This window comes from Danio rerio, chromosome 2 (assembly GCF_052040795.2).
Source record: "Danio rerio strain M-AB ecotype USA chromosome 2, GRCz13ab, whole genome shotgun sequence".
Classification (NCBI taxonomy): Eukaryota; Metazoa; Chordata; class Actinopteri; order Cypriniformes; family Danionidae; genus Danio; species Danio rerio.
The window spans coordinates 47,835,818-47,852,626 of record NC_141022.1 but is presented as its reverse complement, the minus strand read 5'-3'; the positions used below and the strand labels follow the sequence as shown (position 1 = coordinate 47,852,626).

General features: G+C 35.2%; 1 protein-coding gene across 2 annotated transcripts; it reads right to left on the bottom strand.

Annotated features, from left to right (window-relative positions):
* Positions 1 to 943: 943 nt before the first annotated feature.
* Positions 944 to 15,491, bottom strand: zgc:152670. 2 transcript variants are annotated; one of them, NM_001076655.2, is made up of 14 exons: positions 15,333 to 15,487; positions 13,847 to 13,943; positions 13,588 to 13,739; positions 13,305 to 13,424; positions 12,981 to 13,202; positions 10,663 to 10,808; positions 10,391 to 10,567; positions 5,575 to 5,630; positions 5,253 to 5,346; positions 4,452 to 4,502; positions 3,456 to 3,494; positions 3,295 to 3,363; positions 2,496 to 2,592; positions 944 to 2,377 (listed from the first exon to the last, which is right to left on the bottom strand). In NM_001076655.2, exons 1-14 carry the CDS (start codon positions 15,412 to 15,414, stop codon positions 2,307 to 2,309), a joined length of 1,473 nt encoding a protein of 490 aa, NP_001070123.2. In that variant the 5' UTR covers positions 15,415 to 15,487; the 3' UTR covers positions 944 to 2,306. The 2 variants fall into 2 exon arrangements, 1 of the variants encoding a protein (NP_001070123.2); XR_015477771.1 differs by lacking the exons at positions 944 to 2,377; positions 2,496 to 2,592; positions 3,295 to 3,363; ... (2 more) ...; positions 5,253 to 5,346; positions 5,575 to 5,630 and adding an exon at positions 6,217 to 6,463 and having other exon boundaries at positions 9,765 to 10,567; positions 15,333 to 15,491.
* Between the last annotated feature and the right edge of the window lie 1,318 nt (positions 15,492 to 16,809).

Here is a 16,809-nt window from a genome sequence, read left to right as displayed (position 1 = left end):
ATATGGTGTCATAAATCTGAAATAATACACATGTTTAACATTTTAAAGTTCTCTTAAAAAACTAAATAAAAGGTCCTGTTCAACTTAAATAAAAAAAATCAGAGTTTAATTTCTATTGTCTATGCATTGAGATTTACAATTTAGGGAACTTTAAGCAGCATTGAGTCGACTGATTCAATTATTTATTAAAATACTTTACAGACAAAGGTATTAGAAAAGTAATAATGTGAATTCTTACCCAAACACTGCAGCAATACCACAATTTAGTCTTTTTTTTAAGTTAGTAAACCTGTTGCCTTAAAATTATTAAATAAATGAACTATGTGCATAATTATAAAAATGTAGTTGTCAAACTAGTGGCGTCATGGTGGCACAGTGGGTCACCTCACAGCAAGAAGGTTCCTGGTTCGAGCCCAGGCTGGGTGATTTCTGTGCGGAGTTGGCATGTTCTTCCCATTTTCGTGTGGGTTTCCTTCACAGTCCAAAGACATGTGCTGTAGGTGAATTGAATAAGCTAAATTGGCCACAGTGTATGTGTGTGAAAGAGTGTGTATGGGTGTTTCCCAGTGTTGGGTTGCGGCTGGAAGGGCATCTGCTGCGTAAAACAGATGCTAGATAAGTTCCGACCCCGGATTAATAGAAAATGAATGAATGAATGAATTAATGAATGAAGTTATCAGCCTAACAGTTCCAAGTTGCAACAGGTTTACCATGTAAAATAACTAAGCTTTTGATGGTGCAGACCTCAAAGTTATTACAAGTTGATAATGTGAAATGCTGTCTAGTTTTTAAATAAGGCTTATTGTAAAATGATCTCTAAATGAATCATTCAGACAAGCCTGAAACTATAGCAACACAAACATTCAATGCACATCAGTATCTATTCAAAAGGACGTATGAAACATAATACCATGCGGCCAAAATAACGATACATGACAGATGACATCTTAAATAGTTAGTTTATTTAATTCATTCACAGTTGTAGTCTTTAACATTTGCACAATAGTTTATTGTGTGTTGCTGTGAGAGTTTCATCTCATGTAACAACTTTCTGCCTAAATGTCGTTGGAAAGATAAGACTTCTGAACACATTTTACCACTGTTTGTTTTCCGTTACTCAGGTAAAGTAATAAAACATATTCACTGTCACACTGCAGCCTGTGGTATTATTTACATTTTCATGTTTAAACCATAATATTGTAGTCAAAACATAAAGCGACAATGACAAACTGCATAAAGCTTCAAATTTCTAGTTTCCATATCTGATGACTGATCGATTTGATAGATATTGCAGCTTTTAATAAATTATGAGTTGGAAAAAAGGTGACATGGTGGCTCAGTGGTTAGCACTGTTGCCTCACAGCAAGAAGGTTACTGGTTTAAGTCCTGAGAGGGTCAGTAGGCATTTCTGCGTGGAGTTTGCATGTTCTCCTCGTGTTGAATAAACTAAACTGCCCCTAGTGTATGTGTGTGAAGGAGTGTGTATGGATGTTTGCCATGCATGTGTATGATTGTTTCGTTCTGCTGTGGTGACCCCTGATGAATAAAGGGACTAAGCTGAAGAAAAATTGATGAATGAATGAGATGGAAAAAAAACACAAATAACAATAACAAAAGTGTCGCAAGGTACATTGGGTAGTATGTTTACAGACTCTTGTGAAGTTCATCAAAAAAAAAAAATTAAGTTTAAGACTTCATGTTCAGACATTACAGCTTACAAGCACAATTATTACACAAATACACAATTCCAACACCTATAAAACATGTAAATCATCATTCCTACTCATACTGAAAAGAAAATGTGCAATATACGCTTTAATTGCAACTCCGGAAAATAACACAGTCCCTCATGCAGGAATATTCATTCATTCATTTTTTTTAGGCTTATTCCCTTTATTAATCTGGGGTCTCCACAGCGGAATGAACCCCCAACTTATCTAGCAGGTTTTTACGCAGCGGATGCCCTTCCAGCCGCAACCCATCTCTGTGAAACATACAGGAATATCTCACTAGCTATTAGGACTGATTCACTTTATGTAATGTGCTGTTTTACGTATATCTTGAAACTCACTTTACTTTATTGCACTTTAATTCAACATGACTGGCACTTAAACATAAATAATTTGCAGTAAAAGTTAATACACTAACTACAGTAGTTTAAATACTTAATACATACATGGAAAAACAACGTTCACATTCTCTTTGGTTACAGTTATTGCACGCTGCATAATTGAAGTACTTCCATATGCTCATATGATATCTACAATCACACTATTTAAATGATTTCTACAAAGTTACAGTGTCTTTCATTCCCATTGTGACAAAGAGCAGGGTCTCCTGAACTCCTGTCCAAACTCATGGATCCATTTATTAGCCACTGAAATCAGAATAAATATTTAGCACAATGTCAAATAAAACTGAAAGGAAATAGAGTATATATTTTATACATTATAAAAGACAAAAAGAGTCATCCAAACCAGTAAAATGTACTTTACCCCATTTGTTTCCCACTAAAACTGGACATCCTGCGTGTTTTGTTTTTAAATCCAGCTCTCCATTTTTGTGTAAGTTGTACCAAAACACGGCGGAGCCCTTCAATGACAGAAGATTGATGTGAATTTTACTTCATTGTAATTTTTCTTTTTATTTCTGTCCAGAGAGTTTTTTTTTTTGTAAGCCCATAAACAGTGTATACAATATATACATATAACAACTAATAGGCAGAACAATTATCCTTATCAATGAAAAAAAAAGAAGAAGAAACAGATAAAAAGGGGGTATGTAAAAGAATACATATTGAGAGAGCAAAATATACTTGTTAAATAGGAAAAGAGCCGCAGACAGTTGAAGTTTTTAGAGCCTTTTTGTACTAAGACAATTGGATCATGAAAGGTATTGTTTAAATTTGTTAAAAAAAAAAAACAGTTCAACACCATACAACTGTTTACTTTTAGATTGTTTATACTCTGTAAAGCCCAACACTACATCTTTCCAATACAAAGTACATTCATTATAAATTTTACTTCGAATAAAATTCAAGACACTTTTCCATAATGTTTTTGTAAATGGACAGTACCAAAACAGATGAACAACAGTTTCAAAACAGGCATCACAAAAGGAACAGTTTGAGATATCACTTTTATATTTTTTTTCATAAAATGACGGGCCAGATAGAATTTGTGAATTATTTTATAAGAAACCTCTTTTACTTTATTTGTTACCTTTTCCCAACATATATTATTCACTGTATTCAACCTCATTGTAATAAACAGAGATAGAAAATTAAGGTTTTACCTTTTCCGGCTTGACAGCAACTCCGACATTAGTGAACACAGTAGCGCCCCCTACCTCCACATCACTCATCTACACAAAACACATCACTTACTGCTCATTTTACACGAATGAATATGAAGGCATGAAATGTTTATAATTCTAACGAACGGGTAGAGACTTACATAAATTAGGAATGTAGCAGTCCTTTCATTCACCTCATCCTGTAAGATCAAGCACTTGTAAGTTATATTGCATTCATTTAACTGGTTAATACGGCTATCAAGCTCTCGTTTACACAAATTACATTGTTTATAGCAAATTAACATTTTCAGGTCATGTAGGCTATTCTCAATTAGAGATCAAAGAGTTACACTTGAAGAGAGAAGCAGCAAGTGAGTTGTGCTGTTACTGAAGGTGTGTTGTTCTTAAAGCAGGGATGCATAAAGAAAGTCATCAGGATAGGATATATATATATATATATATATATATATATATATATATATATATATATATATATATATATATATATATATATATAGGATATTTTTATTTTATGATTACAAACCACAGCTTAGAAAGATCACTTGCCAATTCTCATAAATATTTGATTTGCAGTTTTGTGTCTAAATAAAATGTCATTTTAGTTTTAGTCCTGTAATATATATATATATATATATATATATATATATATATATATATATATATATATATATATATATATATATATATATATATATATATATATATATATATATATATATAATTATCCCATTTAGTGCATAACAAAAACGTGCCATATTTAATTTTAATTTTTAACATTTAATTTTAGGCAACATTTAACTCAATTAGTTAACTTTTAACTGACATTTAGAAGTTATTCCCTGATTTTTGAAAGAAACAAAAAATGCTTAATAAATATTTTTAAAAGAAAATGTCCTCTGACTTTAATGAAACAAAGATAGACTATAAATCCAGTAAATTCAGAGAAACAGAAAACTGCCATACAGCTAATGTGATTTTTAATGTGATCAGAGGCAATCAGAAACAGAGAAAGCCAGTTCAAGCAAGAATAATCACAGATCTTATGTACTGTAACTCTTGAATTCTATATACATTTATGATATATAAAATCTAAAATAAATTTGAAATACATTTATAAAAGAACAGTATGATCTTACCCCTGTATCAAAATGTGGAGTATATCTCCCACCAATCCCATAATTTTGAACCTGAAAAAACATTACACCACTTTTTATTTTACAATGTAAAATGTTTTATCTACCAAAGAGTAAATATAAAATAAATCATATATATATATATATATATATATATATATATATATATATATATATATATATATATATATATATATATATATATATATATATATATATATTTACATACATACAAATAATGTGTGTCAAATGTGTGTAGCATCATATAAATAAACAAATAAACAAATAAATAAATATGTTTCATATCTTTTTTGTATGTTGAATGTATGACTATCATACATTTTTTACTATGATTTACTGTAGATGTACACTAAATATGTGTAATTAAGTGTAAAAAATATTATCAAAAATCCTATCAGGCACATTTACAGCATTAAAATATTAATTTATTATATATATATATATATATATATATATATATATATATATATATATATATATATATATATATATATATATATATATATATATATATATATTAATAAGAACAAGTCAGAATAAGTATACTTTTATTTATTTCATAAATATATCTTCTGCATTGAATTGATCAAAATCATTTAATTTCTAAAATATTTTAACAAAAAAGGATTTGATGCATTAAAAATGTTTGCTTGAGTTTACTACGCTTCCTCTAAACAAATAAAATCAATTAGTAAGTTTAATCTGATGCAAACACCAAAATAGACTTCTCGTCTTTGACACATTTTGACAAAAGCAGGTGATTTCATGCTTCCTGTGACATACATGTAGTTTTTCAGCTGATTCAACAGACAGTCCTGTGATATCTGCAATCCTCTGACTGATGCGAGCAACTGTGCCAACCTCCTCTAGAAAAACACTGAAAACAAAGAAGTAGCAATGAGTTTCACATTGTTAAGATTAGTTTCATGAACTAATAATGAAAGCAGACTAATGAACAATAACAAAATAATAATGCTATTTTTACAGCATTTACAATCGTATCTTAACAGGTTTTAAATATCGTAACAGGTTTTAAATACAGCATAGTATCAGATGATGACAGAATTTTCACATTAGAACGATCTTTCAATAATGAGATTATCACCTTTGAGAAGTACGAATGTCTGAAATTACTCCCCATCCAGTCTGAGACCTAGTAAGCTAAGCCACAAAAATAAAGAATAAATAAAAGATTACAGGTGTATGATTATATACCCAAAAAACACATGCATGTCTAAGCTGACATCATTGCTTAAGGAATTCATTGGGGCAAGTTTGAACTTTCCATTTCTTAATCAAACTTTGTGAAGCTAAAAGCACGCACTTCTTTAGACATTAGACATCTCCAGCATTTAAATTTGTCTGAACTAGATCTAATGGGCCAAACGTAATGGCCTCTAACCTCTGAATAGCACAATAAACCATGAACAACTTTAAGAAGAAATCAGATACAAATTAAACTGAAAACAATTAAATATTTGAGTCCTAACTTTAAGGTAGCCAGACAGCTGTTCTAACTACAAAGTTATATGAAAGCTAATGTGAAAAGAAGCCTTTTTATGCTGTCTAATAATGACATTGCATTTATTAATGAGTAAAAAGACTCTTGGAGGACTTTTAGAGGATGCTGCCCAATAATATTACAGTTAGCATGTGCACTCCAACCAGCATTACAGAGATCAACAAAGCTTCACAGAGCATTACTGGTTTTAATGCCATGTAGTTTTTTTTTTTTTTTTTTATGTTTATCCGTTTTGTTTAGGCTAACTAACTCAATAGCAGTATTGTTTGCTTGTTAACAGACTTGAGAGTGGATTGTTGAACTTAATGACAAAGTTTATGATTTTCTAACTATAAGATATCGATTTAAGATACGATTTTGTCAGTTAATCAAGTTAAGATTTGCTTCTGTAATACGAATTTGCAAAAAATCCTAATTTGATGTATCGTATCTTACAACTCGTGTGAAATCACAATTTACAATGTTTATTAGGCTGGCTTGTCAAAGCCAGACTACTGAAATGCTATTTAAACTTATTATTATATTTTTTATTATTCTTCTGAGACTAAATTTCTGACTCTATCTCCTCCTAGAGCTTTTGACCTATTACCACCAAACTCGCTCCAGACCTCCAAACTATTCTGACTCGTGTTGCTATATCTCCTCAGACTGATCTGACTTTCGGTTTTCCGAAAAACGTCCCGGGACTGTCGGAAAAATCCCATTGGCTTAACATTGGATCAAACTTTGTGAGCTCATAACTCTGGGTCAGACTGTCACACAGACTTCTAACTGAGCTCATTTAACTCAGACTATCAAACTGCCAATGACTGATCACCTTTAAACTTTCTAGCCACGCCCTAGCAACCACTTTTTGACCCTAGTAACTGTCCCATAGACTTCTATTCAAAAGACTCTCATTGACTTAACATGGGATCAAACTTTATGAGCTCATAACTCTGCATCAGACTGTCCTACAGACTAATGGCTGAGCTCATTTAACTCCGACTACCAAACTGCCAATAACTGATGAGCTTTTAACTTTCTAGCCACTCCCCTGACTACCACATACTGCACCCTAGCAACTGTCCCGTTGACTTCTATTCAAAAGACTCTCATTGACTTAACATGGGATCAAACTTTGTGAGCTCATAACTCTACATCAGACTGTCATACAGACTAATGGCTGAGCTCATTTAACTCAGACTACCAAACTGCCAATAACTGATGAGCTTTTAACTTTCTAGCCACACCCCTAACTACCACATACTGCACCCTAGCAACTGTCCCTAGACTTCCATTACAAAAGACTCTCATTGACTTAACATGGGATCAAACTTTGTGAGCTCATAACTCTGCATCAGACTGTCATAGAGACTAATGGCTGAGCTCATTTAACTCAGTCTAGCCAGCAGCCAATCACTGATGGCCTTTTAACTTTCTAGCCACACCCCTAACTACCACATACTGCACCCTAGCAACTGTCCTATAGACTGTAATTAGCTGTGCTATTAAATGCTTATAATTCTAACATGCTAATGACATGCCAATCATGCTAGCAACATGCTACTCATATGCTAATCATGCTAATGACATGCTAACTCATACTAGAAACATGCTAATGACATGCTAATTTGTACTAGACTCACGTTAATAACTGGCCTACATGCATATCTTTGCTTAGCAGTGTCCTATTGACTTGGGGGATGGCTCATCTGACTCAGACAACCAATGAGCATCTCAATATGATAATGAAGCTCACAAGCCACGCCCCCAAATTGATTCCATAGACTTCCATTAAAATAGGCCAAGATGCATATCTTTGCATAGCAGTGTCATAGAGACATAGGAGTTGGTTCGTTTGACTAAGACAACCAACCACATTCAAGTTCACTCTGTAACCTCGCCCATAGCAACAAAACAGAGTACCCTAACAACCATTCATCAACAGCTATATCCCAGCATCGGAACATCGTAGAGACTTGGAGATTGGCTCGTTTGACTCATGCTAGCAAACGGAACTTCCTATATGCTACACATGCTAGCAGTGATTAGCTACATGCTAATATTGACTAGCCAAGTACTGTAACTTGCTAGAAATGCTTACTAAGTATAAATGTTTTATCAAGCATGTATGTGGGGCTTGCCTAGTAACCACCCAGGGTACCCTAGCAACTGCCTAGCAACCACCCAAATTAACCTAGCAACCGCCTAGCAACCACCTAGCAACGGCCTAGTAATGCCTTAGTAAGGGCCTAGCAACACCTTAGCAACTACTCAGAATACCCTAGCAACCACCTAGTAACACCTTAGCAACCATCTAGCAACCACTTGGGACACCTTAGCAACCGCCTAGCAACACCTTAGCAACCACTCAGAACACCCTAGCAACTGCCTAGCAACGCCTTAGCAACCACCTAGCAACCACTCAGGACACCCTAGCAACCACCTAGCAACACCTTAGCAACCACCTAGCAATCACTTGGGATACCTTAGCAACCGCCTAACAACACCTTAGCAACCACCTAGCAACCAGTCAGAACACCCTAGCAACCGCCTAGCAACGCCTTAGCAACCACCTAGCAACCACTCAGGACACCCTGGCAACCACCTAGCAACACCTTAGCAACCACCTAGCAACCACTCAGGACACCCTAGCACCCGCCTAGCAACGCCTTAGCAACCAATCAGAGCACCCTAGCAACTGCCTAGCAACAACCTAGCAACCACTCAGAACACCCTAGCAACCGCCTAGCAATGCCTTAGCAACCACCTAGCAACCACTCAGAACACCATAGCAACCACCTAGCAACACCCTAGCAACCGCCTAGCAACATCTTAGAAACCACATAGCAACCACTCAGGACACCCTAGCAACTGCCTAGCAACGACTTAGCAACCACTCAGAATACCCTAGCAACCACCTAAGCATGCTATGTGACATGCTAATTCATACTAGAATCATGCTAGTAACATGCTAATTCATACTACAATCATGCTAATAACATGCTATTTCATACTAGAATCATGCTAATAACATGCTAATTCATACTAGAATCATGCTAGTAACATGCTAATGCATGCTAGAATCATGCTAATAACATGCTAATTTACGCTAGAATCATGCTAGTAACATGCTAATTCATACTATAATCATGCTAATAACATGCTAATTCATGCTAGAATCATGCGAGTAACATGCTAATTCATGCTAGATTTATTCTAGTAACATGCTCATTCATACTAGAATCATGCTAATTCATTCTAGAATCATGCTAATAACCTGCTAATTCATACTAGAATCATGCTAGTAACAGGTTAATTCATACTAGAATCATGCTAGTAACATGCTAATGCATGCTAGAATCATGCTAGTAACATGCTAATTCATGCTAGAATCATACTAGTAACATGCTAATTCATGCTAGAATCATGCTAGTAACATGCTAATTCATACTAGAATCATGCTAGTAGCATGCTAATTTGTACTAGAATCATGCTAGTGACATGCTAATTTATTCTAGAATCATGCTAGTAACATGCTAATTCATGCTAGAAGCATGCTAATATGCTAATTTATACTAGAATCATGCTAATAAAATGCTAATTTGTACTACACTCATGCTAATAACATGCTAATCCATGCTAGAATCATGCTAATTTATGCCAGAATCATGCTAATAACATGCTACTTATACTTTTTCAAACTGTTTTTAAACTAAATAAACTATTACCAACAGGCTTTGTCAAGCCAGCCTCAAAGTTTGTCTCGACGAACTTTACTGTCTAGTTGCACATTGTTATTCTTAAGCCGAACAATTAATCTGTGCACATTAATCCATTGAAATAAAGAGTTTGTTTTGGTAACCTTCAAAATCTGGCCATTTTTGTGTTGATGTCTAACAACTTCAGCCACAATATTCTCAAAAAGAAAGCCCTACCACCACTCAATATTCTGCTTGAGTTGGAAGTACATCAACAATCTAAAATAAAAGTCTCAGGAACTTCTGGTTCAAGCGAACTTTAAGTTAAGACCTATAAAAAGAAACTTTCTGTAATATCCCCAAACATACCAAGATTCATGAGAGGGGTCTGGATGCAGACCTGGTGCAGTGCAATCTGAGCTGCATCCAATGCTTTTTAATGCGCTCACCTAACTCTGCCCCTAACCCTACCCGTCACAGTGATGTCACTCTCTCCATTGAGTGCATTGTGTCTGACATTGCATCGCTGAGTGATGCAATCTCAGCTTGCATCATGAAGGCTGCATCCAGATACTATTGAGATTCATCACATTGTGGGAACATTCTGTGAGGGTTAGCTTTAGCAAATGCTTGGTGAAGAGGACAAAAATATAGCCTATATATACAATATAAAAATCTATACATCTATGGTAAGTTCGTGTGCATGTGTGATTCACCTCAGGTCTGGCGATATCCTTGAGCGTCTCTATCTCTGTGTCTGAGATCACATCATGATATCTGATGATTTTAGGCTCGTCCCACAACTCCTCCTCTTTCACTGGTGCATACATAAGTCTGGGGTTTCCTCCACCCGTGCTGTACCTACAGGACAGCGCCCTCTGCCTCTTGGAGGTCTGATTTAATTAAACACAATAACACATCAAATCAATACACACTGAAGTATTATTAGATTTTAAATGGTTATTTCAATCTGAGACTGTTCACTTGCCCTCTCATCAACCTCTCCTCTACACAGGGCCTCGTAGGAGTTATTTGACTGTGTGTTCAATGTAAAAATGTCAGGGTTTGAAGTTCTCTGCAAACGAATGAGTCTGTAAAGGCCCAGTTGAACTTTGATTTCTTCATTACTTGGATCTGAGGCACAGGAGGTTATGACATCAACAGAATAATTGCTAAATTGTGTAGGCAATATGAATAAAGTATATAATAAAAAAATATTCATATTCATATTAAAGTCAGCATGAAATCAAAACTTACTCCTCTTTCTTTTGATGGAACGGCACAAATGAAGTTTATAAATAAACTTTGTAAAATTTATTTATAAACTAATTTTAAGAGGATCACATGCTTATGATTGACCGCTGCTGGTCTCCCATTAGCTAACACATGATTCACTAATCAGATGATTCCTAACTCACTATAGATAACCAGAGTTTCTTACCTCAGTTTCTTCGTCTTGAAGAATCCCCCCTCCCACCCCTACTTCCACTCCTTTCTAGAATGGACGACACGGCGGCCCAGTGATTAGCACTGTTGCCTCACAGCAAGAATGTCTCTGGTAAAGTCCTTATTGAACCAGTTGCCTTTTCTGTGCATAGTTTGCTTGTTCTCCTTGTGCCTTCGTGGGTGTTACGGCTCAGTATCTGTGCCTGTGTTTGTTTGTATTTTTTTCTCTCTTCCTCCTTCTCTACCTATCATTTTCTTTAGGTCCGCCCAGCTCATCTACCTATTGGCTAAGCAAGATGCCAGTCATCATTACCGTTTGCGATGACATCATCATTGGCCAATCACAAGAAGACTTCCCCACTTTAAAAGGAAGCCGGTGCAGTCGAAAGCTAGCTTGCTTTTTGCATGCTCACTGTTGTGTGTTTGCTATGTTGGTTGACTGTGGTTTGCTGGATAGCTGGATTATGTGATAGTTTCTTGTGCTTTGTGTGTTATAATCATTTGTGCTAAAATCGATCTTTAAAAGTGTTCTAATTGTGTTTTCTCTCTGATTACCAGATATACGACATGGGATTCGAGGAATAGTGTAGATGTCACGTGACCTACATGTTGCTACACGTAGGAGATACCAATGTATTATACACACTAGTTTAGAAGTGTGCGCCACTAATTGTAAGTTAGGTTTGCGTTTAGAAGTGTAGTTTATATAGGGCGTGAAAACACTGAAGACTTTTCTTTTTCTTTCTTTTATTAGATCATATAGAGATTGTGGGTTCTAGTTAGTAGTTTTGTTATTTTCTTTTCTTTGGCGCCACTTTTGTTCCTCCCCTTTATTACAACCATTTATTTTTGTTTTCTTTTTTTTGTAAATACTTTGTTTATCATTTATCCACTTTGTAAAATAAACACTTATTTTGGCATAATTTGGTTGTTTGACTGCTCCATTGCCGCCACCATTCATAAAGAGTCATAAGTTTTAAATGTTGCTTTTAACCCTAGCGTTTCCATCTTAATTAACTGTAACAGTGGGTTTCACCCGGGTTCTCTGGTTTCGTCCTATGATACAAAAAACATGCAAACTGAACATACCAAGTTGGCATCATATTCAAACTCTTAGTAAGCTGTATATCTCTCTTTAACCAACCCTATATCTGTCATTAGCCAGAAATGAATCAGGGGAGTTCATCAAGACCTACCTGAGCTCAAACTCCCCTCTCGCCCTGCTAACAGGTGGGAACCCAGGATCTTATAAGCTCAGGGCTCTCTCTCTGAACAGCAAGTCAAACAAGCTCATTACCAATCATCAGCCAAGTGTCAACTCTTGAAATATATAGTACTTTATATAAATGATGAATTTGTGCACTTGATGATTTTGTAAAAAAATGCCCTCATAATCTTTAATCAAATACCTTAACCTTCCCTCCCGCGTCAAAATAACATTTCTTCACTTCTGGTCACATGAAATGACTTAAGGGTGGGGATATCAGGTGCTTTAGGGCAGGGATATCAGTGCATGTGTCGGTTGTGCCCTGCCTTTATGAGATGCAATGGCTTAAACGAATATGATACAGTTCCATTTGTAAAATTTAGCTCCAGGGTCTTGTCATCATTGGGCATCGGAAAATATCTGCCCCAGAGGGTGCCGATTCTGGTGAACTGAGTGCTAACTGGCATTCAAATCATTCTCCGTTTGGTTAGCAATGCCAATGATCCAATAGTTTCCCAAAGGGTGAAAACAAGTACCACCCTACATTTTTAGCTAATTTCAGAAACCATTTCAAAATGATGTATGTCACGAAAAATGAGATTTTTAACTTCTGTTTCATGCTGACTTTAAATCTCATTTTACCATATTCTCACCCAGATTTAGAAGCTTTTGGCCAAAATAAATTGCCACAGGTAGGCTGCCAAACTGATAGGCAGAGGAACTAAGAAAACGTAGCAAATCATTCTTAGTAGTGGATGAGAAATCTGTCAGTCTGTTTAGACTGTGCAAAAACCAGAGAAAGGCATGCTGGAATTTGTCCTCTTCATAAGCAACCAGGCCAATATAGTAGGCTTCATCTGCACTAAGAGGTGTTTCTGTGAAATGCAAAAACGAAAGCATTGATCAGATTGGAATTTTTTCAAGGGGAAAAAAAGGGAAACTCTGGCAGTGAAATTGCACAGTTACAAATATTTCACCCTTTGTTATATTGTGTGGGTAGAGTTTGTAGATCTCCTGCAGCCCGATCAGTCCTAAAGCAGCACTGTTTATATCCTCCAGCTCTGGGATGAGTGAATAATCTAGTAGTGTCTGAAACTCTACAAGATTTTCACATAAAGAAGAGATCTATTACTGCATTGTGATCATACAAAAAGATTAATAAAATAGCTTAAAAGTGTTTATCCACTCTTTATTCACCAATACTTCATTCCATAAATAAATTACAATGCATATTTAGAGGTTTCAAGAAAAGGATCTCACCCTGATAAAGACTCTGCTGAGTGAATTTGGCAATATTCACCCATTCATGTCTCAGTCGTTTGAGGAGTTTGAAAGCTGCCACAGGGTCTCTCATGGTTTCCTCGGGGCTCTGTGGGTTGGAGAATGATCCCAGTTGAAGAAGCAGAAGAAGACTGCAGGATATACAATTCATCACATAGAGTGTTAAATATATAAATGTAATAATATTTTATTCATAAAGCAGATGAAGCAGATAAATAATTGCTTTCAAATACTTTACCTCTTCATTTTCTTTAGGTTTTCCTCTTCAGCATCAATATACAAGCTGAAGGTGTCCAGAAGGTTTTCCTCTTCATTAAAAAGTTGTGAAACTTGATCTAAAATACAATGACATATTTTGTCTGCATTGACCTTGTGTGATCTGACCCTGTCTGTTTTATTGAACTTGCTCCGAATGAATCCTTACCTCAGTCACCCTTAATTACAGATCCATAATAAAGTGCATTATATAGTATATACAGTATTTACAACTCTTTTTGATGAATGATACATGGTAATTGTCATTAATTGATCAATTGTAAAATAAATGTACTCTAATATACTAGGGCGTCAACATGATGTCAGATTGACTTTGAACTCCAACGTTATCGGATGTTGCATTTTGGGTGGAAACCCAACATCAGACCAACATCAGTGTCCAATGTCGGAGAGACGTTGAATTATGGTCACCTTCAATATGACCATCTAGTACAGCTGTTACAGCTTGACTTTGTGTACACGTTACCACTATATCTATCAGACTTTGGATTTTGTTTGCCATACCTCACGAATAAATGTCAGTATTTGACTTCAATAAGACGTCAGTTTAAGATGTTTGCTCGACCTTGGATTTTGGTCACTTACCAACCCAACCTAAAAACAACCAAATATCAATGTAATTTGACGTCATTATTCGACGTCAAAATAACACATTAAATCTTATCTAATATTACCATCTTATGACGTTGTGTGTATTGTAGTATATAAAATACACTTTAAAATATATCTTTCAATTAACAGTTTCCATATTTTGTGATGCACAAGTGTTTTTTGATTATTTACGGTTGAGAATTGCAAGAAGGGACCTTGATCTCAGATCTGTCGACTTTTAATGTTGAAAATTCTCTACAACCCTACAGTTTCTCTTAAAAAAACAAAGTGACTTTTATTGACATTTTAGTAGTTTGAAATAATACAGAAAATGTAGCTCTAAACTATTAAATATCACTTTTATATTAATTGATTATATCAAATTTTATATTTATTGATTTTTAAATATTTATTAAATGTGTTATTAAAAGTCACTTTTTCGAACTTGTTAAGAGTTGTTGGAAGAAAAATCAAGGTCCAGTAATTCAATTTAAAAGCATAAATAAATAGGGAAATAAATAAATAAATACATGAATCACAAAATATGAAAAATTGCTAATTTATGGATATTTTTAAGTGTACATTATATAGTTGTATAGATATTAGTACAGTAATGGGTAAATAATTTATATTACTATATTTGTTGCTTTACCATTGCAACTATTGAACTACCAAACAGAATAATTAAAGTAGTTTACAATAGTCTATGGTTAAAAAACACTATTTACTATAAATTACTATGGTCTTTTTCACAGCAACAGTTCAAACACAGAAGAGAACAAATATAAATGTCATGTAAAGAAGCAATTAACAAAAAAATAAAAATAATAAATAAATTAAAATATAATTAGGCCTACCTACTGATGAGAAGAATTCTTGTTCAGTTATACTGACAAACCACGAACACACCACAAATAATGTCAGCTCCTTCATCGCCATTATTAAATCAACTTCACAAAGCACAAAAAAATGTTTGGTGTATGTATCATGAACTGATAGCAGAGATTAAAAACGGACTGCTTACGGGCATCCTTTTAAAAGCACACCTGTATTACGTCATGAGACTGCATTACACAATTTCTCGGCACTGCTGCCATAAACACAATAAAATGAAAGTGAAAATAACATAAGTGACAATCATGATGATGTGTGAATAAAGCGTGTTGTTTGGTGTAATCAAATGGTTTTGATATAAAACACAGTATAATTTTGAAAGAAGAACACATCCTCAAATAATCATGCTCCCAATTAACTGCACAAATATTATTATTTTAAATTGTTAACTATCATAGATAGATAGATAGATAGATAGATAGATAGATAGATAGATAGATAGATAGATAGATAGATAGATAGATAGATAGATAGATAGATAGATAGATAGATAGATAGATAGATAGATAGAGATTTGGGAAATAAAAAAATATCAAAGGGGGACTAATAATTCCCCCTTTATTATAGATTATTTATCGCTACTCAATGGCCATATATAATTTGTACTTGGTCAATTGGCATCAATTGTGTGCATGTTCTCCCGTGTTCGCTTGGGTTTCCTCCTGGTGCTCCGGTTTCTCCCACAGTCCAAAGACATGCACTATATAGGTGAACTAAATAAACGAAATTGGCCGTAGTGTTTGAGTGTGTGGCGAGGCAGTGGCGCAGTAGGTAGTGCTGTCGCCTCACAGCAAGAAGGTCGCTGGTTCGAACCTCCGCTCAGTTGGCGTTTCTGTGTGGAGTTTGCAAGTTCTCCCTGCCTTCGCTTGAGTTTTCTCCGGGTGCTCTGGTTTCCCCCACAGTCCAAAGACATGCGGTACAGGTGAATGGGGCTAAATTGGCTAAATTGGCCCAAGTGTATGAGTGTGTGAATGTGTGTGTGGATGTTTCCCAGAGATGGGTTGCGGCTGGAAGGGCATCCGCTGTGTTAAAACTTTCTGGATAAGTTGACGGTTCATTCGGCTATGGCGACCCGGGATTAATAAAGGGAATAAGCTGACAAGAAAATGAACGAATGTATGAGTGTGTGTGTGTGTGTGTGTGTGTGTGTGTGAATTTTAGAGTGTATGGGTGTTTCCCAGTACTGGGCTGCAGCTGGAACGGCATCCACTGTGTAAAACATATGCTGGATTAGTTGACAGTTCATTCCGCTGTGGCGACCCCTGATGAATAAAGGGACTAAGCCGAAGGAAAATTAATGATTGAATGAGTTTGTACTTGTAATGAACTTTCCTAAGAGTTAATTATATACAGTTGTATTTGTTTATTGTGTATTTGTTGTGAAACCATTTGATGCATTTACTTGAAAGCACCATGTTTCCAGAAAGCATAAGAAACTAG